General features: G+C 31.1%; 1 protein-coding gene across 6 annotated transcripts in view; it reads left to right on the forward strand.

Moving 5' to 3' along the window:
* The window catches only part of LOC148616000 (roundabout homolog 1-like), an 88,171-nt gene extending 60,485 nt beyond the window's left edge, over positions 1–27,686 (forward strand). For 4 of the 6 annotated variants that reach the window (XM_088582603.1, XM_088582604.1, XM_088582601.1 and 1 more), the window contains 18 exons: positions 3,953–4,086; positions 6,954–7,113; positions 7,440–7,637; positions 7,765–7,854; positions 8,081–8,271; positions 8,538–8,688; positions 13,495–13,616; positions 13,817–14,182; positions 14,547–14,712; positions 17,783–17,941; positions 18,281–18,352; positions 20,209–21,217; positions 22,479–22,669; positions 23,527–23,727; positions 24,070–24,195; positions 24,490–24,546; positions 25,031–25,102; positions 25,888–27,686. In XM_088582603.1, coding sequence (XP_088438729.1) covers positions 3,953–4,086; positions 6,954–7,113; positions 7,440–7,637; positions 7,765–7,854; positions 8,081–8,271; positions 8,538–8,688; positions 13,495–13,616; positions 13,817–14,182; positions 14,547–14,712; positions 17,783–17,941; positions 18,281–18,352; positions 20,209–21,217; positions 22,479–22,669; positions 23,527–23,727; positions 24,070–24,195; positions 24,490–24,546; positions 25,031–25,101 — 3,464 coding nt within the window. In that variant the 3' untranslated portion in view covers position 25,102; positions 25,888–27,686. The remainder of the gene's footprint in view (positions 1–3,952; positions 4,087–6,953; positions 7,114–7,439; positions 7,638–7,764; positions 7,855–8,080; positions 8,272–8,537; positions 8,689–13,494; positions 13,617–13,816; positions 14,183–14,546; positions 14,713–17,782; positions 17,942–18,280; positions 18,353–20,208; positions 21,218–22,478; positions 22,670–23,526; positions 23,728–24,069; positions 24,196–24,489; positions 24,547–25,030; positions 25,103–25,887) is intronic. The other 2 variants (XM_088582607.1, XM_088582606.1) reach the window with 2 other exon arrangements.
* Positions 27,687–27,953: the final 267 nt, after the last annotated feature.

A 27,953-nucleotide genomic window follows, 5' to 3' on the forward strand; every position in this document is an offset into this window, starting at 1 on the left:
CCTTTTTCATTACAAGAAGTCATAATTAGATGAAATATACTGCTGAAATACAGATAAACCCATAGTAATTATTTACAATTAAATTTTGTGCCTTGCTTGGGTTAAACTTCGGAATGTGCTTATTCTGCAATATCTAAGGTTTCTTGTGTTTGAAGATTGCCTCTGTTTGGTTATAATGATCAAGAACAAGAATTATTTTAGTTAATGACAGTTTTGCATTGTCTTTTGCTGATTGAGAACTCGCTGGCTCCATATAAGATGAGTTACTAGTGTTTATGTTATAATAAAACTTGTATAAAGTTAACCAACTTAAAAGTTAACAATTTTAATCTGTTTTAATAAGGTGTATGGAAGTCTTTGTGAAAATTATTTAATAATATTCTATATTGTTTTGGTCAATAACTGCTCTATGCTTCCAAAAGTGAAATGTTTCTACGATAATTTCAGTTTTTTTTTCTACATTACAATCAGATAAGATGGGGTAATGTTTATCATGTATCATCTTGAACAAATTGATTATTTTCAAAAACTGAATGTCTCCATCAGATGTCTCTCAACCAGTCTGTTTGTTAATCACATCAAAATCGTCTCCCTATCTGGGACCAGTCCTGCAGCGCGACATTACATAATCTCTAAGCTGCTTCCTAGTAGATTAAAAATGCAGGCACACTCCTGTGCAAATTGGTGATTTCAGAGATTGTCAAAGAGGACTCCCGCCATATGACAAAATTATTTCTAACCCCTACTAGGTGGAATGGTAGCTAATTGCAATGATCCCAGGAAGATATTTTTATAATGTTATGTATATGATAAAAAGAATCGTCAAACTGTGAGAAATGCTGAGACTATCAGTTAGAGCCCCTGAACATTTTCTCCTTGGAGACAAAAAATTGTCAAGATATTTACTGACTTATGTCTCAGATAAGGAGGAATTCTTTAAAGATAAAATCTTCAGTACTCTGGTGCCCTGTTCACTTATATCTGTTATATCCTGTCTTCTGTTGGTCTTCTATATTGATTGGCAAGTTTTAAGAACTAAACATGTTTAGAGTGTGATCAATATACAACCTTTATTTTAAGGCCATTGTATGATTCTTTCAATAGTACATCATAGTTTACTTATTATTTTAAAGAAAATTTTCGTATGGATCCTGGTTCTTGAAGGGTCTAATAGCTTTGTAAAATGAATTCTCAAAGACAGCTTATGAAATTGCCCTACCATTTTTACTCAGATATTTTTCTACATGATTATTTGCATTCAGTTCTCAGATTTTTCTTACCAACTTGCCCTCTTTAAAAAATCATCTTGGCTCCTCCATCCAAGATAGTTAATTGTTAAGTTAATAGTTATGGTATATTGTATATTATGATTTGACTAAGCCTTATCTCAGGTAGAAATTCACTTTATTGATATTTTATGTTGCCTTTGACAATGTGATGATTTTTTATTGATATTTTATGACTTTGTCATTGATTAACCTGATCATGTTGACTTCACCAGAAATTCATAGAGAGTTAAATGTAAATCTTATCTAAGTGTATAGGGTTTTAAGTTATTCAATGTCTACTCTATGTTCAGTTTGTGGATGATTTATGCAGATTGTATAACCAAAAAAACAACAATATAGAATATATAAATCAAACAATATAGATCTAAACAGCAAAAACTTCAGACAGTTTATAAATAACTGGGATCATTCTTTAAACTATTAAAAGGTACTTAAATTGCTTCACAGGCCATCAGGCTTGCATATAATAATTTTTATTATCAATTTTTCATTTTTTTTTATAAATGGCATCCTATTAGATGTGAGATAGTTGTGGATGTAAACATATGTCATTAGATGTACAGATCTATTTCTGCAGTGTAATACTTTCCTTTGTTAAAGGTCTTCTTCTTATTATTCAGCTTCTTATGAAAACGTATTAATTGAAACCACCAGAGATGGATGTTTCCTTAGTTTTCCACTTTTCGAGTTTTAGGACCTTGAGAACTTGTGTGGTAGTATATTTTTTTTTGGAAATTTAAAATATGACAGGGATGTGGCTGATGTTGAATCAAGGTTTAAATATTGCTAAAAGAAACATATAAGCTTATGTTGTATGTTAATTGTAGCTGTGCCTTGGGTAGAAGTACCTGCTTTCCATCTTGATTGGTTAAAATAAAGGTTTAGATGAAAAGTAGACATTTAAGTTGAAGATAAACACTGGAACAGTTTTATTATCTCCTGGCATATCTATTTTATACAGATTTATTTGTTGTAAAGTCTTGTTAGATTTATAGTGTAGATAATGCAATGTCACAAGAATAACATAGTCTAGGGATTGACGATCCAGGTTAAGTTTAACACCGGTCAAGTAGATTACTGGTATTCCGTTAAGCTCCAAGTTTGTTTTAAGGAGTCACTGAAATAAAGTTTATCCTAAATAATTTGTTTTAAAGAAGGAATAATCCACATATTTTTATAGGACTACATTCTGATGTTCTACCCAAAATCCATTTGAACTTAGGTAGTACCCTAAGTTAATGGTATGCCTTCTTAAAGTATTGCAAGGAAATTGACCTGGTATTGAAAAATATAACATGTTATTTCCATCAGCTTTTAACCAAATCCCAAAAGTACACTGATGAATATGTAAGGAAAAATTTGAACAAGTTGTTATTATGTCCTGACAATGTTCATTTTTCATTAACATGCTTTGTTTAGTGTCTAATGTTGTGATGTTTTTATTGTCCATGAAATATATTTCATTTGTGATGTACATAACACAGTTTGTTTAGCATTTTCTTTATGTATGTTATAGTCATAGGTTTTTGTACTGTAAGTGAGATAATCTGTTGACTTGGTTTTATTCCCTTGAAAATTATTAAACTGACAGCTTTATTGATTGAAAAAACTCCTTTAAAATAGTTGATATTTTTGTTAATTTTTTATATTAAAAAAAAATTTAAATGTGTATGAAAAAGGTTTATTCTTTAATATATCAGACCTTCAGTAAAATGGCTAGACAACGTTTTATTTTTACAAAAAGGGTAGATGTAATAATGGCAGTAATAAATATAGAACAGCTTGGTTTATGGGTATAGGAGAACAGGTTATACTGTCATAATAATATAATTATTGTGTTAAAACATCACAGTATGATAAGGTTAAAAGATAATTGTAAATTATTGAACTTTTTCTCTAACACATGCATAGAAAAAGCGTAATCAGAACTGAGTTGATACAATTATAAATGGTTGCCTGTCAGTTTGGTATATCAAGTAAAGATGTGATGTAGCTGAACTATCTGCTTTATTTGTAATGTTTGTTTGTACTATTGATTTTTCATTACCAGTCTCAGTCCTGAAAAGTTAATTTTTTGCTCGGCTCTGTCAGAAGTCGGATATTTTTTTTTATTTCATTATGTTAGGTTATCTATTTCTCACTACCAAACAAAAGTAAATTACTTGAGCGAAAGAATCCATGTCAAATTTTTATTGACTTTGATAAAGATGTTGATCTATACAAAGCAAAGGCAGATAGAAAAAAATCACTGACCCCTGATTAATGTAAGGGACAGAATAAAGGGTTCTATAGCTGACCTAGGACTTACAGAGTAGAGCTGTTACATATACCTCCTCACTGACCCCTGATTAATGTAAGGGGGCAGAATAAAGGATTTCCTAGCTGTTACAGAGGTACATTGTCTGGGACTTTCAGAGTAGAGCTTTAAAATTTACCTAGAATTGTATAAATACAAGGTTTTTCCTTGCATCACAGATAGTGAAAGTAGATTTATTGGTCTATCTGTCTGTCTGTCAGTGTGTTTGTCATACTTAGGGAATGCCTATTTTGTGTAATCTGTAATTTCTTCAGAAAACATATAACAATCATTAGGTTATTTCTTCATAATAATAGTATTTAAACTTTATTTCAAAGACCTAACTTTTACATTTATTTCATTTTAGATCCCCCAATTTTCAAAGTTCAACCCGTGAATAAAACAGTTGGCATAGGACGTTGTGTCAGTTTCCAGTGTGTTATTGAGGGTAATCCTACTCCCACTATATATTGGAGGAAAAAGAGCTCAAAATCAGAAAAGGTAAGGAGGAAACCAGATTGTATGATATGGTATTATGTGTCTATTTTTTAGAGGAAAAATGGGTTTACTTTAGATGAAAATTTGTCCTGGGGAACAAAGGTTTTAAAACGGAAGAAAAAGATGCAAACTTTTAGACAGTTATTCGTGTACAAAATTATAACTTGATCTGCATTTAAAGCTATAAAGCTTATTTTCAAAGCATGTTAACGAAAGTTAGATAAAGAAAAATGCCAAGTCTTTGGCTCTAACTTTAAGCCAACGCTAACAATATTCCACAGTTATAACACGTTCTCCTTCACTTGAAATGCAACGTTTATAATGTTTGAAACAACTGTACAACTTGTAATTAACTTCCGATTTGTTTTGCTCAATTAAAAGCAATTTCAGATAGAACTATCTGTACTGGTTAAATTTGTTATATAACAGATCTGACTACATTTTCTTTCAACAATGTTGAACAGTATAGAGTTCCAATTTGATGCTCTTAAAAGAAGAAAATAAATATTTCATTATATTAATTGTATCAGTAGCCAGAAATATTTTTTTCTGTTAACCCTTGAGTTCTTGAATTTTTTAATTCAAGCAGTTTTAAATGCATGAATTAAAGTTTTGTGAAAAATGAATTTCTGCTGTTTTCTTTGACTTGAAGACAAGTTTATTTTATGAAGATGGTACATTGAAGTACAGATGGTTTTCCTTGTGGTATATAAGACTTCTGACATTGCATGTTCACAACTATTAAACCTGACTCATAAAATACTGTTTTCTGTCATTAACTTTCATCAGAGCTTTTATATAAATTGGTCTACATTTGATGAACACTTAATAAAAATCCTGGGACTCAGTTATCACAAGCTGAGTGGTAATTAAGATAAAACCAGACATTTTTGTTTAGAAGAAAGATAAACAGTTTTTTCTTCATTTGATAAAATGCAGTAGTTGTTGGAAAAATCGAACTATAATTGAGTGATTATCAAATCTATTGGGTTGATATATTGTGCAATAGTGGTGTACTGTTGGTTACTGAAGAGCAGTCAATAATAACAAATAAGGTCTAAGATTGACAATTCAAGGGAGATAATTGGTTGATGGGTCATGACGTACATCAAATGTATCTACTATGGGCATTATTTAATTATAAGTTCTGAAGAAACTAAACTTTCACTGCCAAATGTTTATAATGTGTTGATATAAATGCCTGCTTAGCTGAAGAACCTCTTCTATCTTGAAATTACTTACTTGTAATTCTGCTTGTTTTTGCTGAGTGTGTTCAGTTGTTTTGTGACTAAAATGAAATTGTGAAAATGTAGTTCTATATTGACTGTAGTATTTACATTACAAATTCAAACTTTATGAGAATTAAACTCTAAGTGTACATACCATAAGCCTAAGTACTATTTTTTTTCGTAACATTTGATTAACTTCTGAGTAAAAAGGTGTAGTAGTATTTCAGTACTCAAATCTTTAAGAATCGGGCAAAATTGAAAAATGATGAATCATGCTCAAAAAAAAAAAACGCAATTTGGGCACATAGTTAAAATAGTCTATTGAAGACATTTTAAAAGTTTGTCTTAGACATGTCAGAGAGTTCAATGTTTCAATAGAATGATAGGACAAAGACAGTTTTTTCCTTTTGGTAATGAAATTGCAATGATTTTCATATAATTTTATACCTTGAATTACTGACATTTAAAAAGAAATGAATGCCATATCCACATTGAAGGTAATATTTTGAATAAGATTTCATAGAAAGACTTTTGTGATTCACTCACTACTTGATTCTTGTGGAAAATAGGGCTTAAATACATCCTTCTGTAAAGATGTGTATTTGAAAAATTGGTATATGATTGATATACATAAACATTGTTTCCATGGAAACAATGGTGTAACCATATCCTTTGCCCATGATAAAAGCTTGCCACATATTCAAGTATAATATATTATTTTGAGACATACTTGTGATGCAGCTTACTGGTAAGAAAGAGGATAAAGGAAAAAAAAAACCAATGATTTCGTTGTATTTAGAATGTTCAGATTGTTAAAGAGATTTCATCTAGAATCCTGAAAAACAAATCAGTTACTGAAGTCATTCTACAGAAACCGTAGAAAAAATCCAGAAGAATTGGATCAACAACACAATCAGGCTTAATGCCTATTGATTTCCAAGTATCTCATTATGATTCCCAAAGAAATCTTAGTTAACACTGGGCAAACCACACGTGTATCAAGTTTGATATCAGTATTAATTTGTATCGGTAGAGCTCAACCCATGACTCCATTTTAATCTGTCTTAGAAAATTATAAAAGTCATATTTTATACTTGATGGATATAAATTTAAGGATCATCTTTAGAAATAATGAAATTGAAGAAAACGACTTATAAGGGGTCATGATTGATTGTTGCGTTATTTATCAAAACAATAATCTTTGTTATAATAACTGACAACTTCCACACCACACAAACCATGTGGTTTTTTTTTCTTCTTTCTTCACTGTTGATTAGGTTGTTGCTTTATATTGGGAATTAGAAACAAAAATTGTCATTAAAATTGAAGAGTTTTGTCTAAAATTAATTGAAGTTGTTTTATGTTATTCTCAATATTGTTCTATAGAATTCTGGATTCCCAACGCATTGAAGTGACGAGAAACAGAGAATGAAATAAGTGATGCCTATTGATAAAATATAATTATGGAACTGTTCAAAGAGAATATTTTAAAAAAGGAAGAAATTTAGATATGAACAAAGAAAAAAGGACAGCGGTGGGAATTATATGAATAAGGAAAAAAGGTATTATAAAGCACACACAATTAAATAAGACTTGGATGTGACCAATCATTTCAATAAAATTTGTATTTCCTTTTTTCAGAGTTTGATTTTTCCATACAAGCCAAATGGTCGTTATTCAGTGAAGCCTGATGGAACTTTACAGATTGACAATGTACAATCTAATGATGTTGGAGAGTATGAGTGTGAGGCTCTCAACACTGTCGGCACAGCATCAGCATCTGTTCAACTTAAAGTCAGGGGTAAATAATGTCAAACAATGTTATAGTACTTGACAGGGGTCAAAAATTATAAAAATCAGGTTAGCCTTTTGAGCATTTAATGGAGAAGTTTTATGAATGGAAGGGTTAGTTATTGATTAACTTAGAAAAATATCCATCTGTCAAGCATTTAATGTTTTCATTGTAAAGTAAGGAAGTGGAATTATTCAGAGAATTATCGTCAATTGAATGAAATGGTTTTTTTTTTAGTTATACCAAGTGTTGTAAGGGGGATAACTCATTTCATTTAACTTATTTCTTATTGATCTATCTACTTTCAAACAATTTTTTTTTTAAATGTTTTGTAGAAAATGATTCCAGGCCTCCTCCAATCATTAGAATTGGACCACAGAATCAGACCCTGGCTACAGATGAGACTGCCTTTCTCCACTGTGATGCTATTGGTAACCCTACACCGACCATCCGCTGGTATAAAAATGGCAATATTTTGTCCCCTGATGATGTTAGAATACAGCAGAAATCTACTGGAACTTTACAAATATCAGGTACTGATGAGGGATTATTACTGATTACAGTGTTTCATTTCATTTGTTCTCTTTTTGCAGTAGAACATACGATAAGGATTGTTTAATATTGCTCCTAAAAATGTAATCCTTATTCACTTTATTTCAGGACTAAGTGTTTCTGATACAGGGATGTATGCATGTAAAGCAAGCAGTGAGACAGGGGAAACAACTTGGTCATCTAGTTTAGTTGTTAGAGGTACATTCAGGCAAATTTAGATCTAGCATAATCATTAATGATAAAACCTTGAGTAATCACTAAATTCATCAATTAAAATCTAATAAAAATAATGTATAATGATTCAAATTCATTTTGTGTAGTGTTTAAAATTGTTGAATATGGAAAAATATGAATTAAAAAAACTGCAAAGAAAAATTTTTGTGAAGTTTTTGTAAAAAATCATACATTGTGTTTCTTGTTACAGTACCTGATGGCAGTTCAGTATTATTTCACCGAACACAGGATCCAAAATACTTTCCAGGACCTCCATCTCAACCTGTAGCCATTGAGGTCAAGGACACATCCATCATGTTGTCTTGGAAACCGAACAGTAACTCCGGAGCCTCTCCAGTTTTTGCTTACATTATTGAGTATTTCAGTCATGAGACCACAGATGTGAGTTTTCCAATTTAACTTTTACCATTATTTATGTATTGTTAACCCTGTTCTTACACTGAATTGTAGAAAGTTATAATTTTCATTAATATAATATACTTCCATTTCCATTCCTTTTCACTTGTTTGTTGTAAAAGATAAATCTATTTAGCAATGTGATCATGACTTGCTATCTAGTTGTGTCTATTATGCTGTGATCTGTTTTGGGTAACTATTGACTAGGTTCTGCTGAATCAAGGTTACAGTTGTCTCTTTTCTGTTTTCAGGGTTGGGTAGTAGTAAAGGAGACAGTTCAGAAAGAGACACATACAGTTCATAATCTTCAGCCAGAGACACCGTATGTCTTCCTTGTAAAGGCCCAGAACTCTCATGGCATTGGTGTACCTAGTCCTATCAGTCAAATTATCTCCACTAAACGTAAGTAGACGAGGCAAATATTGTTGTATAGGTGTACCTTGTCCTATCAGTCAAATAATCTCCACTAAACGTAAGTAGACAATACAATATTGTCATATTGGTGTACCTTGTCCAATTAGGAAAGTAATTTATATGAAGCATAAGTGTCTAGACATATATAGTATTACAGTCGAACTTCACTCGCTCGAACTCGGATGGCTCGAACACCCGGGATTTCTCGAACACAATTCAAAGTACCAAAATTTTCTCCTATATAATTAATATAAATAACCTTGGATTTCTCGAATTTTGATTTCTCGAAAACTTGAACTTACTAGTCGGTCCGTTCGGTAATAAATGTTAGAGAATAACCCTCACTAACTCAAACTTGTCAGCCATTTTGTCAGCTTGGGTAATAAAAAGTGTGAAAAACTGAAACCCTATCACTAATCAATGTCATTTTAGTTAATTACAGGTAATATTTAAGTCATCACTAATTAGGTAGTTTTGATCTTAACATAAAACTAATTGAAGTTCTAGAATGTTCCGAAGTCGGTATAATGAAACCATGAAAAAAAAATCGGATGAAAACAAATTATTGACCAATGAACCTGCACTCTGGACATTTTTAAAAGAAAACTCAGCATTTTTAATGTCCACAAGTCGACATACTCTTTCGAAAGCGAACGAAAAAGACCCAGGAACTAACACAACTTCGAAGAAAGTAAGCAATTTGTAATGATGAAGTCGAACTCGGACCAGCAACGAAAGAAATCCGGAAATATACGAACTTCAATTTCTGGAACTCCCGATAACTCTAATTTCAGTGATCCCTTGGAGTTGGAGCTACGGAGGTTCGACTGTATTTGACATAATCCTTCCAGTTTTATTAGATCAAAATGATTTAAATGGTAATTAATTTCATTTGTAAATCTTCAATTGTCTAAAATAATATACTGAAATGTGTAAAAATGGTTAATTAGTTTTAATAAGACACCAATTAGGTATACACTATAATGAAATATAACTATCTAAATAAGACACCAGTTAGACATACACTATAATGAATTATAACTATCTAAATAAGACACCAGTTAGGTATACACTATAATGAATTATAACTGTCTTAATAAGACACTAGTTAGGTATACACTATAATGAATTATAACTGTCTAAATAAGACACCAGTTAGTGTATACACTATAATGAATTATAACTGTCTAAATAAGACACCAGTTAGTGTATACACTATAATGAATTATAACTGTCTAAATAAGACACCAGTTAGGTATACACTATAATGAATTATAACTGTCTAAATAAGACACCAGTTAGTGTATACCTATCTAAATAAGACACCAATTAGGTATACACTATAATGAATTATAACTGTCTTAATAAGACACCAGTTAGGTATACACTATAATGAATTATAACTGTCTAAATAAGACACCAGTTAGGTATACACTATAATGAATTATAACTGTCTAAATAAGACACCAGTTAGTGTATACCTATCTAAATAAGACACCAATTAGGTATACACTATAATGAATTATGACTGTCTTAATAAGACACCAGTTAGGTATACACTATAATGAATTATAACTGTCTAAATAAGACACCAGTTAGGTATACTCTATAATGAATTATAACTGTCTTAATGAGACACCAGTTAGTGTATACACTATAATGAATTATAACTGTCTTAATAAGACACCAGTTAGGTATACACTATAATGAATTATAACTGTCTAAATAAGACACCAGTTAGGTATACACTATAATGAATTATAACTGTCTAACTAAGACACCAGTTAGGTATACACTATAATGAATTATAACTGTCTAAATAAGACACCAGTTAGTGTATACCTATCTAAATAAGACACCAATTAGGTATACACTATAACGAATGATAACTGTCTTAATAAGACACCAGTTAGGTATACACTATAATGAATTATAACTGTCTAAATAAGACACCAGTTAGGTATACACTATAATGAATTATAACTGTCTAAATAAGACACCAGTTAGGTATACACTATAATGAATTATAACTGTCTTAATGAGCCACCAGTTAGTGTATACACTATAATGAATTATAACTGTCTTAATAAGACACCAGTTAGGTATACACTATAATGAATTATAACTGTCTAAATAAGACACCAGTTAGGTATACACTATAATGAATTATAACTGTCTAACTAAGACACCAGTTAGGTATACACTATAATGAATTATAACTGTCTAAATAAGACACCAGTTAGTGTATACCTATCTAAATAAGACACCAATTAGGTATACACTATAACGAATGATAACTGTCTTAATAAGACACCAGTTAGGTATACACTATAATGAATTATAACTGTCTAAATAAGACACCAGTTAGGTATACACTATAATGAATTATAACTGTCTAAATAAGACACCAGTTAGGTATACACTATAATGAATTATAACTGTCTAAATAAGACACCAGTTAGGTATACACTATAATGAATTATAACTGTCTAAATAAGACACCAGTTAGGTATACACTATAATGAATTATAACTGTCTAAATAAGACACCAGTTAGGTATACACTATAATGAATTATAACTGTCTAAATAAGACACCAGTTAGTGTATACACTATAATGAATTATAACTCTCTAAATAAGACACCAGTTGGTGTATACCTATCTAAATAAGACACCAATTAGGTATACACTATAATGAATTATAACTGTCTTAATAAGACACCAGTTAGGTATACACTATAATGAATTATAACTGTCTAAATAAGACACCAGTTAGGTATACACTATAATGAATTATAACTGTCTAAATAAGACACTAGTTAGGTATACACTATAATGAATTATAACTGTCTTAATAAGACACCAGTTAGTGTATACACTATAATGAATTATAACTGTCTAAATAAGACACCAGTTAGGTATACACTATAATGAATTATAACTATCTAAATAAGACACCAGTTAGTGTATACACTATACTGAATTATAACTGTCTTAATAAGACACCAGTTAGTGTATACACTATAATGAATTATAACTGTCTTAATAAGACACCAGTTAGGTATACACTATAATGAATTATAACTGTCTAAATAAGACACCAGTTAGGTATACACTATAATGAATTATAACTGTCTAAATAAGACACCAGTTAGTGTATACCTATCTAAATAAGACACCAGTTAGGTATACACTATAATGAATTATAACTGTCTAAATAAGACACCAGTTAGTGTATACCTATCTAAATAAGACACCAATTAGGTATACACTATAATGAATTATAACTGTCTTAATAAGACACCAGTTAGTGTATACACTATAATGAATTATAACTGTCTAAATAAGACACCAGTTAGGTATACACTATAATGAATTATAACTGTCTAAATAAGACACCAGTTAGGTATACACTATAATGAATTATAACTGTCTAAATAAGACACCAGTTAGGTATACACTATAATGAATTATAACTGTCTAAATAAGACACCAGTTAGGTATACACTATAATGAATTATAACTGTCTAAATAAGACACCAGTTAGTGTATACACTATAATGAATTATAACTCTCTAAATAAGACACCAGTTGGTGTATACCTATCTAAATAAGACACCAATTAGGTATACACTATAATGAATTATAACTGTCTTAATAAGACACCAGTTAGGTATACACTATAATGAATTATAACTGTCTAAATAAGACACCAGTTAGGTATACACTATAATGAATTATAACTGTCTAAATAAGACACTAGTTAGGTATACACTATAATGAATTATAACTGTCTTAATAAGACACCAGTTAGTGTATACACTATAATGAATTATAACTGTCTAAATAAGACACCAGTTAGGTATACACTATAATGAATTATAACTATCTAAATAAGACACCAGTTAGTGTATACACTATACTGAATTATAACTGTCTTAATAAGACACCAGTTAGTGTATACACTATAATGAATTATAACTGTCTTAATAAGACACCAGTTAGGTATACACTATAATGAATTATAACTGTCTAAATAAGACACCAGTTAGGTATACACTATAATGAATTATAACTGTCTAAATAAGACACCAGTTAGGTATACACTATAATGAATTATAACTGTCTAAATAAGACACCAGTTAGGTATACACTATAATGAATTATAACTGTCTAAATAAGACACCAGTTAGTGTATACCTATCTAAATAAGACACCAGTTAGGTATACACTATAATGAATTATAACTGTCTAAATAAGACACCAGTTAGTGTATACCTATCTAAATAAGACACCAATTAGGTATACACTATAATGAATTATAACTGTCTTAATAAGACACCAGTTAGTGTATACACTATAATGAATTATAACTGTCTAAATAAGACACCAGTTAGGTATACACTATAATGAATTATAACTATCTAAATAAGACACCAGTTAGTGTATACACTATAATGAATTATAACTGTCTTAATAAGACACCAGTTAGTGTATACACTATAATGAATTATAACTGTCTAAATAAGACACCAGTTAGGTATACACTATAATGAATTATAACTGTCTAAATAAGACACCAGTTAGGTATACACTATAATGAATTATAACTGTCTAAATAAGACACCAGTTAGTGTATACCTATCTAAATAAGACACCAGTTAGGTATACACTATAATGAATTATAACTGTCTAAATAAGACACCAGTTAGTGTATACCTATCTAAATAAGACACCAATTAGGTATACACTATAATGAATTATAACTATCTAGATTTTTGTTCTTTGTTATAGGATTCCATGTTTTTGAACCCAGGATAAACAAGGATGAGATTCGTACCAGAATGAGTGGAATAGTTGTTCAAATAGAGAATAGTGGATCAGTAAACTCAAGTGCTATCTGGTTTGAATGGAAGGTGTGTACTAGTTGTTATTATAAATAATGCATGCTTAACACTTGTTTTGTTTTATGATATTGATGCTTGGATAATAAACAATGGAACAACAGAATGGTTTACATCAAGATCACTCTCCATTATAAAGACTACATAGATGAAAATTTGAACACTTCAATAGTTGTTCCAATGGTGATTTATTTGATTTTTCTTCATTCCAGCCTGTCAAAGAACCTGAACTGATCCAACACTATGAGATAGTGTACAAACGTTTGTTCAACCTAGAGGACGAGACAGTAGGACAAACAAGGAGCATCCTGGTAACTCGCAAGGCAGCTCACAGTAGGACAGAATCATACACCATCACAGGTCTTAAGAGCCATGCATGGTACAAGATCTGTGTTCGAGCATTCAATGCTGATATCGGATCACAGTGTAGTAACTCTGTCATTGTTCGTACAAATGAGTCTGTGCCCACTGAACCACCTCAAAACATTGTAATAAGTAAAGATGGGAAGACACGGGTGTTTGTACAATGGCTACCTCCTCCAGACCTCTACAGGAATGGTGATATAAGAGGTTATGAGGTATATTATTGAAAATTTCAATTTTTAATTTCTTTAATTTTGTTTGAAAAAAAAATAATATTAGGAAATTCCTTGCTTGATTTGAGTTAAGACTTCAAATATAATTTTTAAAATTGTGACATTCTACTCATTTTGATATTGAAGGAAGACTGTGAATTAAGTACTAACTTAAATAGAGTAATGTTTTTAACACCCTTTTGAAGAGTTTCTTCATATCATTTTTTTACTGCATGATGATAATGAAATAATTTATTTAGGAACAAAATGGTGTTGTTACCCCCATGTAACAGGTCAAAATTGTACATTGTATTTAAGCAATTTTTCTGCATTTTGGGATTTCACTTTGTCCTTTGTTCACTTTCAGATAAAGTGTATAAGTGATGACGGGAAACATGACCTGAGTGTCAGTATTAATGGAACCAGGAATAAATACACCATTGTTAATCTGATGGAGGACATGACTTACTCTATACAGATGGCAGCTCGTACAAGTAAAGGGGTTGGAGTCTGGAGTAAACCTTATGTTGTAGGTGAGTAAATGCTGGATACAGATGGCAGCTTGTACAAGTAAAGGGGTTGGAGTCTGGAGTAAGCCTTATGTTGTAGGTGAGTAAATACTGGATAGAGATGGCAGTTCATCCTAGTAGAGGGGTCAAAGTCTGCAGTAAACTTTATGTTGTTGGTGAGTTAATGCGCAATACAGATGGCAGTTCATACTAGTAGAAGTGTCAAAGTCTTCAGTAAACTTTATGTTGTAGGTGAGTTAATGCTTAATACAGATGTCAGCTTGCACTATTGAGTAGGTCTGAGTTGTTAGTGAAAATGCACTTATATGTTTTTAGTGTGAAGAATATAGTCAGTTTTGATGAAATTTACATAAATGGTGGCTAACATCAGTACAGAGATGAAAAATTCTAAAATCTGATGTTACAAATATTTTTTCTACTGATCAGATTAAAATGGCTATGGGAGAGTTTTTTCTGTCTGTCAGACTGTCTGTTCTTGTAAATGTGTAAAAGTAGGGATAGCAATGATGGAAATTTTAGCCTTTTAGTGTAAAGTACCTTTGTTTGCCATTTGACAGTCTCATTCTGAAATCATGATGACAAAGATTGGGTGAAATAACAATGTCATTGATCCAGAAGTGTTTCTCTCATTTTGATATAATTCCTGTCCTAAAATCTTGATTAACAGATGTTCTGAAGGTTCTTATTTCAATTGATTCAAATTAAAAGACCATGGCAGTTGTCAATGATATAATAAATACCATATAATTCCACTTAAAAGGTTACAAACTGAAGGACAATGTTAAGTTTATGTTGCAGTCTTAGTTTGATGTTTGGATAACAAAATTGCAGTAACTATATCCTGAAGTTAAAAATGGTCTGAAAAAATGTGTTAAGGTTATATAGGTCAACTTGTATTATGTCTGAACCCTTCATTTAATGAGAAAAATATGATTAATTTTTCTGATGTGCAATAAAAAGGAAATTAAAAAAAATGATTGTTTGATAAAAGTGGGATAATATTCTGTCGTTATTTTAATGGAGTTTTACAGTTGTAAAGTGATAATCTTTCTATTGAATAATTTATGACCATATTTTTGCATAAGTAAATTGGATTTGCTAATTGCTTTAGCAATTAAATCTTTGTAACAATGTGTTTATTCACCAATAATGACATTATATTAATTTTCATTCTTAGTAGCATCTTTTTTGTCTCTCTATTAAGATGCGAATTAGTTTAATGCCTGCAGCAGAAATGGCCTATCCATCCATTTGATCCAACAGACATTATTTTCTCATTTTTCGCCAAGATTGGGTTACAGAGACTGTATTAATAGCATAACAAAGAAATCGTGGACAGATTTGGTTTTTATTTGATGTCTCTTTTAATGAAATGTGTCTCCTGACAATTCAGTAATAATTGAGGAAATTTGCAAAATGATTGTTTTCAGATTCAAGTTCTAACAGCCTTGTCATTTGAGTCTTAGTTGTTTCTTTATTGCCATTTCGAAGAAATGTAGGATATATTTAACTTAATACAAAAACCATGCCTTTTATGGATTTGTGAATTAGAGGTTTATGCTCAAGATCTGAATTGAAATTCTGTTCAAAACTTAAAGTAAAAGGAGAAATGAAGATGTATTCTGTAACATTTCCTAACAGATCTTTTTTAGAACAGTGTTTTCTCTATTTACTCATCCGACTAAGCAAATCTTGACTAAAATTCCACCTTATTTATCTTATAGTAAATATTTTGGCTGAATCTGATTAAATAATTCTGAAATTCGAGGACCAGAAATGATTAATCTGAAAAATATTCCCTTAGTTCATAATGAGTTGTTGTTATTCAAGAACCATTGTTCAAAACAGGCCCCCATCAATTTTCAAAAGTAATCAGAATGTATTCAATTTAATGGATCAGTACAAATGCCCGGACAATTAAAAGATTTAGACAAAGAAAATATTTCACCTCATGACACACTGCAGCGACACCGTTTCTAAACGATTCCATTATTCAACTTAAACGTGATAAATTGTTCAGAAATAAAAACATTACGACTCTATTCATGTCCAGGATTGTGATTTCATTGTAAACTTCAATTGCCTCCGCAATTTAATTGATGGTGGCGTTAACTAATTATGGAACCACAAATTTTCACAATCCTGGAAATTGTAAAGTCTATTAATGTTTTCTTTAGATTTTAATCAGGGAATTGCTGCCGTGAAAAATGACATTAGAATATGTGGATGTTCCCCAAAAGAGAAACAACCTCTTTAAGAACTCTTAAACCAGAGCAGTCGTTAGCATGATAATTGTATTACACATCTGTTCAGTAGTTGACATTTTAGGGCATTAAATTTAATATCTCTCCTTCTAGCTGAACTTAAAATGGCGTGCAGAAAAAATGTCCAATCGTGCTGCTAGCTCATTGTTATTAGGTTCATTACGACACTACAATCAATTAGGTTTTTATAAAGCTTGGAGGTATTTTAGTCATTAAACGTCTGATACTTCCTTTACACAATGATAGAGGTATATTACCCTGCCTGGTTTAGTTTGGAGATTGTAGTCTTAACATTATTAATGCCATCTTCTCCTGCCTCTGGGTCATCGTTATGGTAACATCCATTCTTTGTTTCCTTCACACTTGATCTTTTAAACAAGTGATGTGCACTTGCATCTCTATGACCATGTTTCTTAAGGCTTTTTTTGCCATTCGTGATTTTAATCAAATGGAATTTGGTTATTTAATCTTTCAAAAGAATAGGATACAAAAATTTATAATAAAGATACAAATTGAAATGACTCATAATGCTAACTGTTTTCTTGAATGATCAAATGTCTTTGAAATCATTTCCAAGCTCTGGGGTATACATGTTCACAAAATTAAAAGTATTTAGATCATTCTTGTAAAAGAACCAAAGAGAAGATGACTTTGTTCAAAATTGTGCAAATTATGTTTAATGAAAAGATATAAATGCTACAAAATTTGTATGAGGCTTAATTTTCAAGACATTATTATATTTATTGTAAAAATTTGAAGGCCTGCAATTTCTGATAACATAAAAACAACTTGTGCACTTTTCATTATAGGACCAGAGCAGCCAAGTTTGATGGAGGAACCATGGTTTATTGGAGTACTGATTGGTGTAGTCGGTGGTACTCTGTGGTTGGCCTTATGTATCTTCAGCATCTGGTTGTGTAAGAAAAGAAAGAGTAAGAAGAAAATGATGCAGAATGGACTCTACACAGGTAACTCAACAATTGGTTGCTATGGTAATAGTGAGTAGGGGATTGGTACTCTAGCTGTAGATTTCTTGGTATGCGATGCAAATTCACAAATAAAAAAGTTTGGTCAAGAGATTTGTTAAGTAGTGATTTTGTTACTGTACTTTTTTCTTAATTCTTTTGACTTGCAGACCTTGATAAGAAGGAAAGTTTGAAAAGTAGAATTATATTTTCTTCCATTTAACTTGTTTGTTCCTATATAATAAACATAGCTTTGGACGTTATGTTTTTTTTTTATGTTTTTGCCTTTTTTTCTTTCACTAAAAAGTATTTGTTAATATGGATTTTTACTTACATTTTCAGTTCCTATGCATAAAGGTGAAGATCGTCCTTGTACTACATTCTATAGAAATGGATATAATGAAAAAGATTCACGTAAGTATACAATCATTTAGCTGATAAGTAATCAGGTTATATGACAAAACATTGATAATGCAGATAATAGTATCACAATGTTAATTAACTATACTGAGTGGCTGAGATTAAGTCAGAAACAGAGGCGGTCGTACTGCAATTTTCAAAATAATCCACAAAAGAAGAAAAAAATTCTGAAAATGGAAGAATAAATCAGTCATCATAGTACTGATCTACAGGCTGGAGTTATAACTATGAGGAAGTTACTGTTGCCTTATTGCAAGATAACATTTTAAGAAATGACAGGTTGTCATGCTATGACATAAAGCTGACAATACAGATTAACATACATTAACTATGGATAAAATTGTAGTGAAATAAACTGCTGGTTTTTTGTCTGATCTTCTGAATCAATTCACAGTAAGATGTTAGTGAAATCTGTTGAAGAAAAAGTTACAAGAAGTTAAAATAAGTGATATTTTCTGGTAACATGCCCCATTAATGTTTGTTAAATCTTAACATACTTATATTTTAATCAATTGACTTGAGTGCTTGGGTATTATATATATCCGAGCTTACACACTATGAACTGCACAGTTGTTTATATTAATGGTAAATGATACTAATTATAGTACAAACTTCACCACAAGCTGTTAGCCTTTTTTGTGATATTACAGTAACTTTTTATTTTCCATTGAACAGGTAATTTTTGTTAATTTGTCAGTGTGTAGTTTAAGATCAACCAAATCCTCCACAGTACTCTGGACCATACATTAAACAGGTCCAGTTTAATTATAAGTCGATAATACATGTACTGTTTGGAATTTATGGACTTTTTTTCATCTGGACATTTTAATGTGAGAGTATCTATGATAACTAGACTAACTTTCTCTTGTTTTATATGTTAAGAAATTCTATGGCAGAGTTATTCTACTCCTCAACCTAAATACACAAAATTTAAAACAAGTAAAAACTTGTAAACTTGAATTTCCCCCAAAAAGACATTTTGTCCGGTAAATTTAAAATAAAATATATCATTACGTTAAACTGTGTTATTGGCCTTTTATTAGTTATACTTAACAATATGTTCCTTGACAAGCTGTGAAAGACCATTCATATGGTAACATGTGTCTCTGTTAACGCTTGTTTACTACAAGTGGAGTTGAAGGATATATTCACTAGAAAAAAAATGTTACCATGTTAATAAACACTAATTAATTTCCTTTACTAAATTACTATGATATGGTTCACTCCCACATGTTGCAGGTTTTTTATATTCAGTTTTTTTTTGTATAGTCTGTCCAATTATTGAGATACAATTGTAAAAAAAAAACTATATAAATTGATAAAGGATGAAAATTCTGCAAAATTACCCTTGACATTATTTAGATATGATCAATAGAATAATAATATTGAGAGATTGTTAGATACAGCTGGTGTTAGAACACTTGATAGATGTATAATCTTCAATTAACAGTTAGCATGGCTGATTAATCAGGTAGAAAGTGAACCAGAGAAAAAATACTTTCTATATTATTGTTTTTGTACTAGATATTGGACATTTTCTGAGTATGAGGAAAATACACATTGAAAAATCTTAACTTTGAAAAAGTGCTAACAAAACTAAAACTAAAATCATATAACTGTAAGAAGGACATAAAATAATGAGTAATTATAAACTATATTTATTTTACAAAAACTGTTAAAAGGAAAAAATATTATGTAGTAATTAAAATGGTAATGTATATCCAAAAAATATTAGCTCTGCACCTGTAGAAGATTGATAAATTGATTGTATTTTACTTTATGACATATATTTATTTTGAAATGAGAACTATTTTTACATAATAAATAAAGATCATAATCTTTATTTGCAGAACACATGTCTCCAGAAATCACCAATTTATTAGATGGGCACAAAGAAGTGGAAATGCAGGATCATCCCAATATATATAATGTACCACAGATGAAGACATTTTATCATAAACAAGACCCTGTGGCACCATATGCCACCACAACCCTGATTAACGCAGGAGCAGCTCAACACATGGATCATCACATGTTCAGGCCTATACACCAGAACAGTGGATCAGGTGATAGCTGTTGTAAACACGAGTGTAGCGGAGGATCTAATACTGACAACAGCCATTCAGGTGGTCACCATCATGATCACAGTGATCATATGCAAAGTCCAACCAGTGATAGCGGCAGTCACACGACTGATGAAAATGGAATGTTGATCAAGAAAGGACGTAAAGGCCCTGGACAGATGCTTGTTCCAAAACAAGCTATGGTTAACTGGGCTGAGTTTTTACCCCCTCCACCTGAACATCCTCCTCCAAGTGAGGTTGGGTCAGATTCTCCTGCAAATTCTCTCCAGTATGCAGAGGTTAGTCAGAATCGTGCAATGGCAAACAGAAGTCCCATGTCTCCAATGTCTAAGATTTCGTCATGTTCCTGTCCTGTACCCCACAGTCAGCACCCTTCGTGTGCTCAGCAGTGGAATGTCCCACCACCAGCATATTCTGATTCAGGATGTGCGAGATGTTGTTCTCCTAAATACTGTGACAATGGACAATATAGTGCTATAAACAGAGTTCAGTCCCCTTGTTCTGATACGTGGGGACAAAGAACGATAGCGTGTACAAATCCCTCACAGAGGGTCCCTGTAGATTTATACTGTCATAATAGAGTGTGTCATAGTGATCATGAACAGACTAATATCCATCCCTTACATCATTACAAAATAAATAATAATGAACAAGAAGCGGAGCATAATTGTATGAGTGATAGTGGACATTATTCTCGTTGTCCAATGGATGGACATTGTATGGACAGGGCATGTCAATCATCCCTTCCAAGTGTAGCTAGTGAATGCCAGTCTAGGTTAGTATTTCTGTCAGAATACTTGGTCTAATTAAAGGGGCAGATCAAAATTAATAAGGTGTTTTGAAAATACAAAAATTGCAAAAAATATCAAAGCCAGGCATATTCTGTCATCTCACTTATCTAATAGGCTTGACTTGAGAAAGGCAACAAAATTTGTGAATTTTAATGTGTGCTGAGAGGTATAGAGCAGTTTCATATCTAACCTTGCATATGGAATGCTAAAAAAACAATTTTAACAGTCAATTTTAACAAAAATATTAATTAAACGGGAATGTTATTCATTTTTGAATTTGAAGTATATTGTCCATTTATTGAACAGGTGAAGAGATTTAATTGTACATTTATAGTCGACTATGAGTATATCAGTGGTAGATAATATCTTTTGAAATTTTAATTGGTTACATCATGAAAAGATACAGACATCAAATTCCTCCACATTTCTAACTTTACAGCAGATAAAGTCATTGAAAAATTTCTAAATGGCAGTTCACTGTAAATATTTGATTACTTCTATAAAGACTTTTAATTGAAAACAAAAGTTTGACTTTAGTTCTGTGTTAGATCTCAAAAGAATTGATGGGTATTATAATTACTTCTTCTTAACAGAAACATTCTACAGTAAAAGTGTATTTAATGTGTACTTGAGGTGCATGGAAATTAACGGAAGATGTAAAATAACATAAACTTCAAAATGCTATTGGTTTGAGTTATGTAAAATTTCAAAAGTAATGAAGAGTAAAAACAGAGGTGGAGCATTAGCATTTAGTTTCATGTAATAATTTAGGAATTTAGAAAACACCTCGAATTTGTATTCATCATTAAAATATGTTTTAGATAAGAATTACAATGTGTGTATTGTTCGTTAGGATATTTGTGGTGGTATCGTTTAAGATATGAACAATATGTTATGTAATTTTTAATGTTAGATGTTTAAGATCCTAAAGAAAAAATCTGCCAAAAATTTAGTGCTTTTTACACAATTTTCAAGAATATTAACCAACTAAGAGAAAAGACATGAAAATAACAAAAATATGGATGATGGTTTTCTTCAGTTTAAAGTGATACATGTGGTAAAATTAATTAGCTTCTGGCTATGTACGAAAAAAAGGACCTTAATAAGATAGTAAAATTTTATAGAAATAGCATGCTAGACAAAGAAGTCAATTTATGTCTGTGTACTTGTTGTTATCATCAGAATTTAAAAAAAACAATAATTCATCACATCATTTATTAGGGGATATTGGTTTCTGTTTTCCAGAATCCCTTGTAGACTGAGTGATGGTGGACATCACCACATGAACCTAGCTGTAGATGGTTACAATAGAAATGGTGACTCACCAATGTCGGGTCAGGATTATGTTGGTGAGTCTGATTTGGATTCTAACCCTCCACAAGGTGGGGAGGGCTGTGGTGAAGAAAATCAAGAAGATGGTGGCAGTAACATGTCAGGTGATCGATCACATGTCAAACTGCTTACAGCTTCTATAATGCACTGCTTTACATACATAGGCTAGCATTTGGCGTGGTTTTATATTCTGGAGTTTATTGCTTCATGTATGATAGATTTCCTGAGCTAAATTTGATCATGGATTGTTTAGGTCATAGGTCATGTTAAAAATGAGATGAAATACATGTATTTTCTATTGCTTTATAAGCTTAGAACCAATGTAGATTAGATACCCCTTTATATAGACCTTGTAGTTGTTCAAACAACATGATGTTTTAAGTCAAAACCCTGCTTGCTTCATGCATTGTACAGGAGAGAAACATTATATGGGGGTTCTTTGCTTTATGGGGCAGAACTGATAGGCTAGCTGTGTTTGGCTGTTAATGAGTGGAATTTTTAATACTAACATGCTGCTGAGATGGGGTTGTATGCATTTAACAAGTATGGTATGGTACCAAGCATATGGTATATATTTCAATAGTGAAACAAATAGAAAATATATGTATAGTAGTATAGGCATATACCAGTAGTAATAAAAATATTTAAAAAATTAAATAAAGAGAAAAGGTACTAGCAATTATTATTTCATGTATTATTTTTACTTACTCTATTTCTATTTATGAATACTGATTTAATCATTGTCCCTTAACCATACAATGACAAAGGCAGTTCAATCAAATCTTGCTTTTTAGCTTATGATGACTATACCATTAAATATTTTTTCATTGAAAAGTAGCTTAACTTAAACCGGTTTCTGCCAAAGTGACTATTATTAAATATCAGTTTTATCCAGATTACACATACTTGTAGAAATACTCTCATTAAGCACACATAGTAAAATCTGTATTGATAACAATAGGCTCCATGATGGCATCCTGGGCAAGTGTTACTGACCAGAGTAATACAGACTGTTCCAGTCATCGATCAAGTGCTGCTAGTGACAGTGATGCTTCATTCCTGACCGAGGCTGATTTTGCCAGTGCAGTTGCCAAGGCTGCTGAGTTGTCAGGTCTGACGGTAGTTGGGACGACAGTCTGTGATCCTAAAACTGGTAAACCAGGTTTGTATTTAACCACAGTTACCTCCCTTGTTATATTTGTACAGCTGCAAACAATTTGTGATCATATAATACTATGGTGCAGTCGTAGGCATCAACGTTTCAGTCTTTATACAAGTATGAAATATGACAATTTTCTGTACCATATCTTAGATACTTATCAGTTATTAGACATAATCAGTTTTATAGTGGCATGAGAGATCACTAAGATACTAACAAAATTTTGAAGCTAAAATAACATGATGTACAACTAGAAAGAATGTAGTAATTTTGCGTGTGTGTATGCTTTTATTTTTTTATTTTTAAAAAAATTTTTTTAAACATTCTTAATTTTGTATGTTGTAGTAAAAAGACATAGACGTCCTCGTCCTGCTAGACCTGTTAGCCCCTATAGTACCGATAGTAATTTTAGTGCAGTAATTCATAAGCCATATCCTAAGTCACAACGAAAGAAACAGTTGATAGAGCAAGGTATATACACATTGGTTGCATCATTCTACTTTTTTACCATACTTCTTGGCACAATTTGATGACGATATAGAGAATGAGTGATCAGTACCCTTCCATAAATAGATGCATGAAAACAAGAGGCATGTACAATCTTTATTTCATTGCTTTCAACTAAAAAGGGAACAAATTTACATATCAAAATTTTTGTAAAGAAGTATTTTCAGCTCTTTTCAGAAGGGAGTGCAAGTTTGAAATGGTTCGTTATCTTATTTGTCGTTAGTCTTATTTGGTAACTTTATTATTATTATGTTATAGGGAAATGGCAGAGAAAGGATCAACAGCCTGTTCCACAATCACTCCCGGGTGTCAATGGTAAGCTTTCCCGCCATTTTTTCCATGTTTTTTATCATCTTCTTTTTATACTTGTTTTATACTTATTATAGCTATTATGTATAGAACACACTTATTTCATATAAGATCAACACCAATAATGTTTAATTTAGAAATTTAGATTTATAGGTTACGTATGAACAAATGTTTAATGGCCAATGGTTTAAGTCCATCTTGTATTTGTTCAGTAAAAATCATTATCATTGAAAGAAAGCCATTTTAAGCAGAATGATATTTTGTTTGGTGCAAAACTAAGAAGAATTGAAAAAAAAATATAAAAATAAATGCAAGCCAAAAAAGAGCTAATTTCACACATTTATTTATATCTCAGTTTTAATGATGGTTGAGTGTTACATTCAACACCTTACCTACAAAATTTATCTTTAAGTTGTAAATTCTTTGTGTGCATATCTTGGCCGAGCATAACCCAGCGACCCTGTTATCTAAGTAACAATTATATTTGTAGTTGAAGATCTTCCTTCTTACAATAAGCCCTCCTTCCCCTCACCCACATCATCAACACAGGATAAAATCTGATGTAAGTCTTCATGTCAAAGTCTTGGTTGCTTCTCTACACGGCTTCTGCACATACTCCACAAAGGCTCCAAACATTGACTGCTAATGCAATGTACCATAAGGTGCTAAATAAGTCATAATTTTTTTTACCCTCTTTAATACATTTTTTCTTCAAGTTCAGTAAGCCCTATGCATTAACATTTACATATGGAAAATAGATTGTCAAGTGGAACTGAATTTTAAATTCATGAAATTTTCCAACAGCATGGAAGTACATGTATTTGTTCAGTACTTAGTAGATGTATTTTGAGCTGTCTATAAAATTGTCATCCTATGTGAGAATCTATGCTTTGTCAAGCACACATATAGATGTAAACATTCTAGGGATAAGCTGCATAAGGACTTTCATTTTTTTATTTGTTCATGCTTATTAATTATTTAGAAGATTATTTTATATCCCTATATGCTTTCATTGCCATCAAATAAGTCACAGATTTCACAGTAGCACAATATATATCTAGATTTCTTATTGTTGTATCTGTCTTTTAACTGCTTTTGTCTGTGTCAAATCTATTAGTGTTTTGTGTTGGTTTTCAATGTTGTGCTTCTGTTTCTCAAGTATTTATTTCTCTGAATTTGACAATTCTAATTTGATGTACTGTTATTTTTTCGGATAGAAACCTTATATATAACTATTGATGAATTTATTATATTAAGTCGGATTGGACACTGAAAATAATTTTGAAGTTTAAATGTAAACAAATGTGTGTTACAGTACCTATACTCAATTTATTATCTCTATTTTAGGTCCAGTTGCACTGATGAAGGTTTAATATATGGAGCAAATTCTAGTCAGAGAAAAGCTTCAATTTGGAGGCCTGTGGTCAGAGATGGTTTCCATGGTTTCTCGGCTAAGGATCATGGGAAACCTCAATCAAACAGAAATCCATAACTCAGACAAACATTGTAGTATATGTGTAACCAAAACTTTGTTGATCAAAGTTTTATTTATTTTGATGACTGTGATACTTGGTTGCCATGGCTACAGTCTACTGAATAGAGATGTGATGTTTAGGAAGAAGAAACGAGAAGATTTGGTGAAAATGAAGAATTCCATGAAAGTTACTAGCTTAATGATTAATATGAATTTTGCATAATTAATTAACTGTTTATAGAGCAATAAAACACATGGTCTTCCCAGCAGCCTTTTGTCTGTCCCATGTGATTCCACTATCCAATGGAAATTGAAGCAATCATTAACTGCATACTGATATTGTTACATGTTTGTTGTTTATTGTTATTTATTGAGAACTTAATGAGATATCTGTTCATTGATAAAGTGGTGTTTAATTTGTATACATTTTTTGTAAACACACAAGGCGCATACATGTCATGTTTAGAATTGTAGAATGGATTTTAATCAATGAATGCAGAGTATATCCAATTTAACTAAACTGGTACATTTTTTAAGTCAACAAATAATGGTTTAGATGTTGTTCAGATATATGGAAATAGAATGTAGCTAAGTGATAAAATGTAAACATTTATATCTTTACATCATACCAACTTCGCCTAAAGAAAAAAAAATGGTTACATTTTTTTTTTTTAAAAAGCAACTCAACTGTTTCAGTCAACATAACAGAAAGGTTTTCTTGTTAATTTCAAAATGTACAATCAAATCTTGGTGTGTATTTCTTACATTCTATATGAAAAAGAATTATGTATGCCTTGTCAATTCCAAGCCATGTTGCTATGGTGATGAATATGACATGTTTTAACACATGATCAAAGTGCTTTATCCCAGTAGTTGTTTAGATGGTGCTTAATGACACATAATGTGTCCTTGACACAGGGTCAAATTAAGGTTATATGAAGGTCACCTTCATATACATGAGTTTTTTATCATATGTTCATTATTATTTTGTTCAAATTTTACATGATGAAATGCGTGTGTGATAATGTTTTGTTGTTGAGACATTTCTTGAAGAACAGCTTTTTCACAGTGTTTGGCCCTCTTTGTAATAATTAAGATATTTTGGAATTTTAATTTTTAGAATGATTTTTTATGAATATGAAATATTCAATTTGAACATTTTTAGGTCGTATTAATTTCATGTGTTTGTTGTTTTTATAGTTTTTTGATCAAGTTCATAGCATAATTTCTTCCTACAGAGTTGAGGAAAGTAATAATTATGTGCAATAATTTCAGATATTTTTTTCGTGATATTTTGCATTAAAATCTCTCATTCAAAATCATAACTCTGACTAGTTACATTTACATCACTTCAAAGTAAGCAACACAGGATTCTTACTGTTTAGAGATTTTGAAAGTAGACTAAACTCTTGTGGTTAAGTCACAGGTACATTTTGAAGATTTTATTGCCATTTTATGATTGAGTGTTATACAATCTTTTGTACATATACCTAGTGTAAGAGGCAGTATATGTTGTCCCGTTGATGTCTCAATTCATGATTGTAAGAATGTTTGTAAATAGTGTCATGGTTAATAAGAAGCTTGTTGTATATGATCATTTGATGGTTATTCCATTTATCATGTCATGAAGAGAAATGAAACAATCTTCCATGAAATAAAAATTCAAAGCTTATTTAGAAAGCGTCTTTATTCTAAATCAGCCAGTGCATGCAATATTAACAAGTATTATCTTGAAAAAAGATAACCAACCCATATGCTAGCTTTATTAATACCAAAATATTAGATCACTGTACTGTTTTGTATTTCAATTATTTATTCATTGGTTCAGCAAATAGACTATTTCCAATTATTCATTATATAAAAAGATTGTTCAATATATAAAAGTAATGGAAAATATTCTGGACACCAATGCCTCCAGCCTTAAATGTCCCTGTTGGTA

This window comes from Perna viridis, chromosome 5 (genome assembly GCF_037379345.1).
Source record: "Perna viridis isolate PV_CMFRI_1.1 ecotype Kerala chromosome 5, ASM3737934v1, whole genome shotgun sequence".
Lineage (NCBI taxonomy): Eukaryota > Metazoa > Mollusca > Bivalvia > Mytilida > Mytilidae > Perna > Perna viridis.